We start from the raw sequence: 10,298 nt of genomic DNA, 5'->3' as shown, positions 1-10,298 counted from the left end.
GCCACATTTCACTTTGATTACTCATGTTGCTTTTTTGGTTTTTCTTCTTTTTGATTTGCTCTTAATCGTCTTGCTGGATTTTTGTGCTTTGCTCGTTAGACTGGTGTGTTGCAGCGTAACTGGCAGTCCTGGAGGAGAGGGAAAGGAATGCGTATGTCCAGTGTATGTGAGGAGAAGTGCAGACGCCGTAACTGTTTAGACACTAATGCTAACCTCCACAGCCTGACTCCTGTGCACTCTGCCTCTGTCCTGCAGGAGCTCATCACTGGTCTGTGGGCAGGAGGAAGCCAGACAGTTTTGGGGTGCACATACAAGCAGCTCTGACTCTGCTCACCTACCTTGACGCTTGTAACAAGAAAACTGAAGCATGTCGAGCAAACTCCTGATTCTCTCCAGACTTACTTGCTCAGCAGTTTCCTATGTTCAGGAGGGCTTGTTTGCCAAACAGCAAGTTTAAAAGCAAAAAAACCCCTCAATGCCCTTTTATTTTCTTTTCAAATCTACCTGCCAAAGTTGAGTTTCTACCTAGGGATTTATGCCAGATGATGCTACATCCAGTCATAGCTATGCTGGTATGGAAGGATATTTTGAGCATGTATCTACTTGGAACAAAAAACCCAGAACCTGTATTTTACATGTCTACTAGGAGGAAGCCTTTAAAATTATCCATACAAGCAGTGCTTTGGCCTCAAAAGCTGTTCTGGTGTAGACGGGTTCATTAGTCCATTTTTCAGGTTAAGGAAGTACAAGGATGACTCTTCAGCTCACCTTCTCCAAACCTGTATGGTGATTAGATGGGACAAAATGGACCTTCCTGGATGAACGGACTGCCAAGGCAGAGAGAGGAAACAGCATTGCAGTACGCTTACAACTCATTCTGTGTACAGTAATATCATGAGGCAGGGTGTACAGCTGGGGTAGCTGCAACTTCACCTGGGTGCTGTTAATGATCAACGGTGTGCCTGAGAGCCTTTACATCTTGACAAAGCTCTCGGATCAGTCTTTACTTTGTCATGTCCCCTTTTCCTGTAGCACAGTGTAGGGGGGCTTTGGGAAATCCTGTCTTGGAAAGCCTGAGATTTCACAAGTTTCCTCTTCTGCTTTGGGGCAGAACCAAAATCAAATGGAAAAATTACCGAAATACACTCCCACCCACCCCCGCACAGGCACCAGGCCAAGATGCTAACAGAACAACTCTACAATTATGCAATTAATTTAGCAAAGCATGGGACACTTTTTGGTTCAAGTATTTGTTACAGGATCTTACAACATTTCCATTACGGTGACTCGTGACCAAACTCCTCGCCAGAGCCGGGGCGCTGCGACGGCCCTGCTGCCATCGGGGAGTGCAAGCCGCACCCGTTTACCACCCACCTCCGAAAACCAACGGGCAAATGCCAGAAACGAGAAGTCACAAGCTGCCTTAAGGGAGGGCCTTCCTCTGCTCTCGCTTCTCTCGGCGGGCTCGCCCTTGGCAAGACCGGCGGCGCCCGAGCTGCCACCGCCCCCGTTTCCAGTCAGCGCCCCGGCTTCGCAGCGCTCCCCGCCTGGCGGGGGGCGGTTTGCCGCAAGGACTGCCCTACCGCAGCCGGCTCGCATCTCCCACCCCGTGTAGCGGGGGGGGGCGAGGCCTTGCGGGGGCGCCCGCCTCAGGCACCCAGCGGACAGGGCCGGAGGGAGCCGGAGCCCGGGGGCGGCGGTCGGGACTACAGCTCCCGGCGGGCCGCGCGCCGCAGCGCCCCTCACACCGCCCTGCCTAAGATGGCCGCTGCCCGCCGCGTCCCCTCTAGCCCGCGCCGCCCCTATCTCGGTGACCCCGGAGGCTCGCCTCCGCCGCGCGCCGCCCTCGGTGGCCCTCCCGGAGCGGCGGCCCGGCAGGGGGCGCGCTGCCGCCGCGCGGCGGGGGCCGTTCCGGGCGGAGCGGCGGGATGGAGCCGCTGCTGGGCTGGCAGTTCGAGGACTCCCTCTTCGCCCCGAGCCGGGAGCGGGGCCTGGGCGGCGGGGCCGGGCCGCCCTGCGGCGCAAAGCACTGCGAGCCCCGCGTGAGGAGCGGGGGGCGGCGGGCGGGCCCGGCGGGAGCGGCCGAAGGGGCGGCCGGGGTGCGGCGGGGGCGGCTGCGGCCCCCCTGACGGGTCTGTGCTGTGCCCGCAGTGGTTTCGCAGCGAGGCGGACGGCGGGGAAGGCGCCGGCGGGCTAACGGCCAGCAAGTTCCGGGCGGACTGGGCCTACCGGCAGCAGGAGTTTGAGGTATTTCCAGGACTCTCGCACGGCCCGGGGCCTGGGCCGAGCCTGGGCCCAGGTCGGTGGAAGTTGTGGGTATATGAACTGGGGTGACCCCATAGTCCCCGCTGTGCTGAGTGAATGTGTATGTATATTTGTATAAAAGCCTTCCGGCTGAGCCACGGCCTGGAGGTGCTGGACAGTGGTGCAGTTACGTCCAGCTTGATGGCTCCTCGTTTGTGCTGAAAGCACGACAGCCCCATGGGCAGTCGCGGTGACCTGGTGAAGAGCTGTCCTGGCTGAGCTGCAGTCAGGCCACAATGAGTTTCAAACCGTGTTCTGGCAAGCTCCCCCAGCCAGATGTCATCTTTCCAGGAGTCAGAGTGAAGTCAAGATAAACTGACCAGAAATGCTGCTCTGCACCCAGAGCTGATCCAGATCAGGCTTGCACATCCGAGTGGTTCAGTAGTGAGCAGAGCTGATGTTCGTGGCCATAGAAGTCGTGGTCAGCCAGAGTTAAGCATGTGGATTTCTCTGCTCCTGGGGATAATACCGGGTCCCACAAAGGCTGTCAAATCGGTGGCAACCACTTGGCTGCTGCTCACCTTTCTCAGAGCTCCTGCTGCTGTCAGGTGAAAGCTGACTGTAGTTGTCAGGCTCCTCACGTTTGACTTATGAGCCTCATCATTAATTGTCCCACCTCTCTGCTGCCTCCCCTCACTCTGGATGGCTGGTTGTGCCTTTGGGGTGCATTTATGTTCCCTGTTTCTGTTCTTGCCTGCTGTAGTCATAGACCCTGTCCTCACTGCCTACTTCCTGAGCCGTGTTCCTGATTATCAGTGCTCTCCTCTATAGTCCTAGTTGCAGGATCCAGTCTTTTGTTTTCTGGTTGAAATCAGTTGCTTCTGCCCTTGTTTCAACTGTAATAGTGTCTTGTTCCAGGCTATGGTTTGCATTACAGGCTCCCTGATTTCAAAGCCCTCAGGCCGACTTCTGACTCCACTCTTTTGCCTTGCCCGTTGGATTTGTGGATCTTTTTGTACCTCAGTTGGCACTGATTTCTGCTTTTTAATGTTTTTCCAGTGCTACTGTTGCCTTGTCTATACCCGATAGATGCTGTCCAGTCTCAGCTGAGACGCACTGAAGGGCTTCATAAGAGCGTGCTGAGAAGAGAGATGCCTCAGGCTGCGGTCAGACATGGCTGCTGACCCTCAGGAAGAGCAGATTGCTCCTTGCTGTGTGCTGTGGTGCCCTCTCAGGAGAGAATGACACCCCCTCAGATCTGCTAGTGGAACAGACCGTTGCTTCCTAACCCTTTTCTATCACCATGATCCATGTTAAAAATATCTAGTCTTCAGTCTTATTGCTAACCTGGATCACTGTGACAGAACCAGAACCAGACTGCGCATAAAATTACCAGAAGCAGAACTAGACTGTACACAAAATTACATTTTCACCAGTGGCTTCTGCACTCACTGGCAGAGCAGAGCTCCCTCTTTTGCTTGAGAAGGAATGTGAACTTAACACTAGGGAAGAAAAATATTTCAGCCATTTTGCTAGCAAGTATTTAGGGTATGTCGCCTGGACGCTCTTTCTGTTAGAACCATTCAAGTTTGCAAGGAATAATTAAATACTCATTTTGAGAGATGGGAGAACGAGCGCTGCTCTTTAGTCTTCTGGTCTGAGCACTCATGTGGAGGGGGAGGAACCAAGATTCCAGTCTTAGCTTCACTGAATATTTAATTTAATGTATTTAAATGTTAATTGGAGTCCTGGTGAGTGCCCTGAGCATTAAGCTACAGCAGTATTGCTCATTCTTGTCTTTTTCTTTAGCCCAATTAATATTTAATAATTTCATGCAAATTACAACCACCCTACAGGAACGATGGAGATTCACCTTCCCTGCGGTATTTTCTGACTTGCTGATTATTCATGTGAGGTGAAGTACTTGCAGGTTCAAACCTTCCCATGGAGAATGTCATGGATTTGAAACAAGGTTCCCCAAATTTAGGATGAGTGCTCTGATCATTGAGTTGGTAGCTGGGGGAAAGACGCCTTGTGTCACATATTGCCCAGGTCAGTAGGTAATCCCTTCTGCATCAGACCTGAGGGGGGGGGGGAGAGGTGGACAGATGTGTGGTGAATCCTTCCAAGGCTTAAACACGAGTTAGGGGATTGAGGTTGCTCATCACCGTCTGGACTTGGCTTTGTAGTACCAGGGCCCTTGTGTGTTGCTAGCATAGGTGGTAGCAGAGTCCAGAGAAATGAAAATGTGGACTTCAGCTCCTGAATTCCCTTTGTGACTGTAATCATAAACAAAACATACTGTCAGGCTTACTTTTAAATGAAAATCTCTCACTGTTTTGTTTGGCTTTTCTTTTTGTCGACACTACTAGAAAGCCCTGTGTGAATACTCAAACTGCTTACTACTCTTACCTCCCAGTAACATTGCAATGAGACGAGATGTCCAAGAGGGCCAGGCTCGGTGTTTATCTCGCCTAGGAAGGCACAAGGAGGCTCTGGATATTGCAGAAAAAATGGTAAATAATGCAATCCTTCTTTTAGGCTTTGAACGTGAAAATATTGCCAGTAGTTCTTTCATATGGACCATTTTCTGGAAAAATAATTTTCAAGTGTATAATCCTTCAGGATGTTCAGTGCTCAGAGTATTTGGTAAACAGAGGGTAACTGTCACTGCAGATATAATCACTCTTTAGAAATCAGAACACCCTGTACCACAATGAGCTCCCTGTGCAGGGAGGCTGGTAGTCCTGGAAGGGACTAAATATCATGCTCTGCCAGGCAGAATTAATGTAATGTAATAGGAATTATAAGAAAGGGGATAAATGAGTGCTTAAATCTTTCCACTATAAAAGTGATGGTTCAAAACTCCCTTTTATTTCCATATACTTGCTGCCAAACTGCCACCAAGAAGAGTATCTAACCACAGATTGAGTTTTTCCCATAAAGGAAAAAGTCAAGAGGCTCTGAAGTCTGATAGAATTTTACTGCAGCTGTTTATTTTATATAAAAGGTGTTTATACTACAAAGAAAGGCAGCTGTAACTCTGAAGGGCAGTTTTAACTCTGAAGGCAAATAAACAAATGACAATATGTGGGGCCTTCTTGCCTTTCAGACTGCGACATGGCAGCTAAAGGGAATGCTGTCATCTTGATTGTGCATGATCTGTGTCACGTTGTATCATTTAAAATTAAGAGCACAGTTTTGTACAATTTAAAAATTACCTTTAGTGATATTTGTGTGTTATTATTCAGGGAGATGTTTTCTTAGGCTCTGAAGGATGGTTCTGTTCTACTCCTGGTTTTAATCTACTATCTTTTGTTTCTAGAGAAACAATGCTACTAACACAGATCACTTAACGATGGTTCTCAACCTGCAGTTTGCCATTTACCAGGGTCTGGAAAATGCAGAAAAAAAGATCACGTGTCTGCAGCAACTGATCTGCTTACATCCTTTCAACCCTTGGTACTGGAAATTACTTGCTGAAGCTTATGTGAGCCTTTTACAGGGTTTGCCTCCATCAGTCATTCCAGAAGTAAATCTAAATCAGTCTGAAGAGGTTAGTGTAAGCGATAGTAGTTTCAAAACATCAACTGGAAGAGAGATTAATTTGCAGCCTCATAGATCAGACGGCCAGAAAGAAGGCCCTTGGTCCAGCCTTGCTACAGAAACAAAGAGGGAGAATGCAGTGACTTGTAGGAGCAGCCAAGCTGTAAAAGAATTCCTCTGCACTTCGGAAGAACCGGAAAGCATGAATGAAGGGAAATGCACAGCCTCCGAGTCCTGGGAGCAGAACATGTCAAAGAAAGTTGGGATAAAGGCATGTGCCTCGTTTATTAGAGCAAGGTAACTAAATGTATTCTTAGAATAATGTTAATTTCTCCCAATCGAGAACACTTTAAAGCATATTTTTCCCAGCCTTAATATTTTCAGTTTACATTTTCAATTTAAATGTTTGTTTCAGCGTTGACAATGCTAACTTAGAAGCATCCTGCTATTGCTTCAGATCTAGAAAGCAAAATCCACTAGCATGGTAGCTGTGAGCAACCTAAATCTGAGTGGAAAGAGTAAACCAGTGTCATGCACTGTTGAGAAGTAAAGTGTTTCTTAATGACCTTATTACCTGAATCTTTTCAAGTAATTGTATACAACAGCCTGTTAGAGCATGGCTGTTTCCTGGTTTGGTATTAAAGATGCAGCAGCAGAAGTGCCCCAAAGGGAAGGCCAGCCAGTCTTCCTTCTGCAAGTGCCACCTGTCTTATTTGCTTGAAGCCTCACGCTTGAGCGAAAATGTATTTTATAATAATACCCCAATCTGCATAATGGATGAGGTTGAAAAATGAACTCTGTGACAGCTGATTGACAGGGCTGCATTAAAATGCTCTTTCCTTTTCTTCCCTCTCTTCCTAAAAGTCTTGCACACAACAAAAATCCCCAAAACATAATCTTTTAAAGAGATAATTAGGAACTGTTTTTGTTAAAATGGTCTTGGATTTTTCCCCCCTCTTGCATCTCAGTAATGTATTAGTCACCAAACGTATTTAAAGCCATTTTATGAACTTCCAAAAATGTTTACAGAGAATATTTTATAACTGCCCTGTTAGGGCAAGATTTAAGAAATGTAAAAACAGATATAGTAGCTTTTAGCTGTACTCAGACTAAGAGATGGTGACTTCAAATGCTACTTGGGAGAAGTTAATAGATTTAGTATTGATATTGAATATTAAAGCTACATTCATATTAAAGTAATTTGTGTTGCTTGTTCTGGTGTGTATGATTCGGCATTGAGACAATTGTAAATTGTGGGATCCCTTGCCTGGCTGCACAGTTTCACAAAGTGTTATTGTAGTTTATATTCCCAGATACACTTGTCCAGAGCAAGCTTCTCCCCTGCCCAGGGCTTATGCGTTAGATAGGTTGTCTAATATTTTCGAGTCTGTTGGATTTTAAGTGAGATGTGGATGTTGCATAAACATATGTGCAGGGTAAATTGCACCTGGAGAGGGGATGTTAGTATTGCTTTTTGTACAAAATAAGGTTCTGTGTTAAAGCATCATGAATAATTGACTCTTCTAGTTTTGTCAACAAAAAAAAAATTGGAGAAATGGTTTTGTTTAATTTTTATTCATTCTTACATTATGTTGATGCAAATTTTGAAATAAAAACGCTTCACAAATTAAAAATACTTTAAGATCTTAAGTCTTCTCTTCATAAAAATATACACCTTTATTATAACATGTCCTTCGTTTAACTTTGGTAAATGTGATAAAAAGAAATTTGTTGTTGTTCTTTATGCATAAAGCTTGAATTAAACATAGTTTCAGTAGTGATACTACTAAGTCCCAGTGGTGCCTTGGTTGAATATACTTACATATTTCCTCTGCTGACATATTTTATCATCATTGTGTGAGGAGGACTCTGGAAACGGCCACTGCTCTCTCTGGTCGAGCAGTTGGTGATGGGGTCCCTCTGTGATGTGAAGCCACGTTGTGAGCACAGCATCTAACCTTCACCAAATCATGGTGGTGACTTCTGGGGCACTGCCTTGAACATAAAACTGTGATGAAAGATTTTAGAAAATATTCCAGGGTTGGCCTGTGTGTGGAGGATGTTTGATATTTGTCTAAAACCCCCACATTTGTAGCTCTTCAGGTTACAAAGGTAATCACTGCCATAGGCAAAAATGCACTGCTGTCTTGTTAGACCTTAATAAGGATGTGGGACACCTGATATACTGCAGTTAATGCTAGCAGATCTGAGCTTCACTTTTGAATTGTGTGACACATACATGGGGAGAAAAATGTTTGCGCAGAGCAACCAGAGATACTTGGCATGTTGTTTTTCAAAAGTACTTCTCAGTAGTTCTGTCATAGCACGGATATACCATACCCATAGTAGATTGATACGGATGTATTCATTTCTTTGCAGTTTGTGCAGTTGGTGAAAGTCAGGAAGAAGAGCTGTTGTCAAAGTACTATATTTGGTTTGGTTTTAGGTTTGCTGACTTACTCTTTTGCCAGCTATGCCTTTTTTTAACTGCCTTTTTCATTTCAGGCTTTTACTTCAGCTTACCCAGTTGCAACAGTCGTCCTTTGCGCTAGAGAATAACATAAAAGGTCAAAAAGAAATTGATGACAAAGTGGCACAACTTGGTTTCAATGAAAGCTCCTTGCTGTTGATGACCAAGGTAAGGGGATGTTTCACTGTGTGCAAGTTCTCAGCTATACATAGGCTGGTTGAGGTACCCGAGCCAGTTCAGGCACAAAGTCCTGGAAGTGTGACGCTCCCCCAAGCTAATTAACTGTGCCAGGAAGCAAGGTAAATTAGCTGGGGCAGGTTGTCCTGGTAGTGTGTTATCTGGAACTGACAGCAATACCTATATAGTGCTGGCTTGTGTCATGCAGTTGTATCTCTGTTCTGCTGAGATTCTCCTTTCGGGACTGTTCAGGGTTGTTAAGTTTCTCACTGGACTTGTATTTGCAGATGCATCATCGCTATGTGTTTCCTGGGATGCAGATTTTATCTCAGGGATTTTAGATGTCACTAAGTGAATCACAAGTATGAAATGGAAGTGGAGATTACTTTGATGGCCACAGCAGTATTAAACACTTCCAGAAAAAGTATTAAACATTTTCAGAAAAAGCCAGAGACATCCTTTTACATGATTTCTTCGTTCTGTTTGATGTACTGGGTTCTAGTTTTAAAGAAAAACAAAGGAGAAGAGTAACATTGCATGATTTTATTCATAGAGATTAAACATTTTTTGTGCTATTTATAGAGGTTCTTACTTTTATCTTAAGGAACAAAAGGAAGCCACGAGATCTAACTTTGCTGTCAGTGTTACAGCTTTAAGTTAGTGAAAGCCAAGCCATTGCCGGGTTGGCAGGCAGTCTTGTGGGATTTCATCCATAAGAGGGCAGTAGCATGCAGACTATCTCAGGTTTTGAAAAGGTTGGGAAAAGAAACTTCTCTCCTTGCTTCCCTCGGTCCCACACCCCCCAGGAAGAGATCAGAGTGGTGCTGTTGCAAGGTGAGCAGAGTTGGCATTGAGATTTCCGCTGCTACTCAGGGAGTAAAAATCCCCCCGTACAAGCGTAGCCAGAATCTGGGCAGGGTTGTGCAGCTGTGAAGCTTGGGCTCTCAGTTCTCCATGATTATTGCAGAATGCAACAGGCAGACGACTTGATCGTGACTTGGAAACTTCTCCTGGACAGCATGTGGTTCATGTGTCAAAGGCTTTTCTTGTAAAGATCTGTTATTAATGTCATATTTACTGTTTTCTCTGCAAGTTATTTTCTTGTTTCCCATCTTTCTTACTCTGTTTGCAGGTTATGGGACAGGATCTTATACCAGAAAAACTAAAAGAGGAATTTCAGGGTGAGGTAAAATGCATAGGCCCTTCAGCGCTGTCATCATTGGTAACTGCATCAGCCACAGAATTTGAAATCAAATGGTTCAGTAATCTCCAAGATGATTTATGTTGCTTTGACCCATAATTCTATTCAGATATCTATCTCCCACCTTCAGTAACTTAAAGGTTTTGTTGTATTTATTCTCATATCTCCAAATGATTATGGAATGATATATGCAATAAAGTTCATATTACATTTTTTAAGAATCCTTACTGTATATCTTTTAAGAATACGTATAAACCTCTGCATTTAAACTTTTAACATCTCATAATTTTCTTTGTTCACTGATTAGTTTGTATTTAAAATAATAAGGAATCCAGTATAAAATCGAGCTATCAGTTGAGCTTTCAGAGGTAGTTTTCCATTGTAAACCTCACCGTGTTGTGCTTGAAGTGCCTCTGATTTTTTGGGGCCTGCGATGCCGGTGGGATGGAAGGCTTCCTCTATGATGTCCAGTTTGAAAGTTTCTTGGTATCAAATTCTATGTTGTTGCATTTAGAGCCATGGAATTAGCCATTTTCTTAATTAATTTTTTAAATAGTTCTTGATTAATTGACATGATAGTGATTTCCTGTTCAGAACTGGATAGCTAGAAATCTTAAATATATTTATGCTGAGAAATTGTCAATAAGAACAATTCCATAT

The 10,298-nt window shown here is 45.0% G+C and overlaps 1 protein-coding gene across 1 annotated transcript; it reads left to right on the top strand.

Moving 5' to 3' along the window:
* The first annotated feature begins 891 nt into the window (after positions 1-891).
* Positions 892-9,861, top strand: C2H8orf76 (chromosome 2 C8orf76 homolog). Its single transcript, XM_075495222.1, has 6 exons — positions 892-2,042; positions 2,152-2,247; positions 4,617-4,760; positions 5,570-6,087; positions 8,296-8,428; positions 9,570-9,861. Exons 1-6 carry the CDS (start codon positions 1,929-1,931, stop codon positions 9,735-9,737), a joined length of 1,173 nt encoding a protein of 390 aa, XP_075351337.1. The 5' UTR covers positions 892-1,928; the 3' UTR covers positions 9,738-9,861.
* Positions 9,862-10,298: the final 437 nt, after the last annotated feature.

Source organism: Mycteria americana, chromosome 2, assembly GCF_035582795.1.
Source record: "Mycteria americana isolate JAX WOST 10 ecotype Jacksonville Zoo and Gardens chromosome 2, USCA_MyAme_1.0, whole genome shotgun sequence".
Lineage (NCBI taxonomy): Eukaryota > Metazoa > Chordata > Aves > Ciconiiformes > Ciconiidae > Mycteria > Mycteria americana.
Note: the sequence above shows the minus strand (reverse complement) of the source record. Positions and strands in the feature narration are given on the sequence as shown.

Bases quoted from the DNA above. Each gene is read 5' to 3' on its own strand.
- C2H8orf76 (XM_075495222.1), top strand. From the start codon at position 1,929: ATGGAGCCGCTGCTGGGCTGGCAGTTCGAGGACTCCCTCTTCGCCCCG. The intron at 2,248-4,616 runs GTATTTCCAGGA...CGACACTACTAG, and splicing joins ACCGGCAGCAGGAGTTTGAG to AAAGCCCTGTGTGAATACTC. The intron at 6,088-8,295 runs GTAACTAAATGT...TTTTCATTTCAG, and splicing joins GCCTCGTTTATTAGAGCAAG to GCTTTTACTTCAGCTTACCC.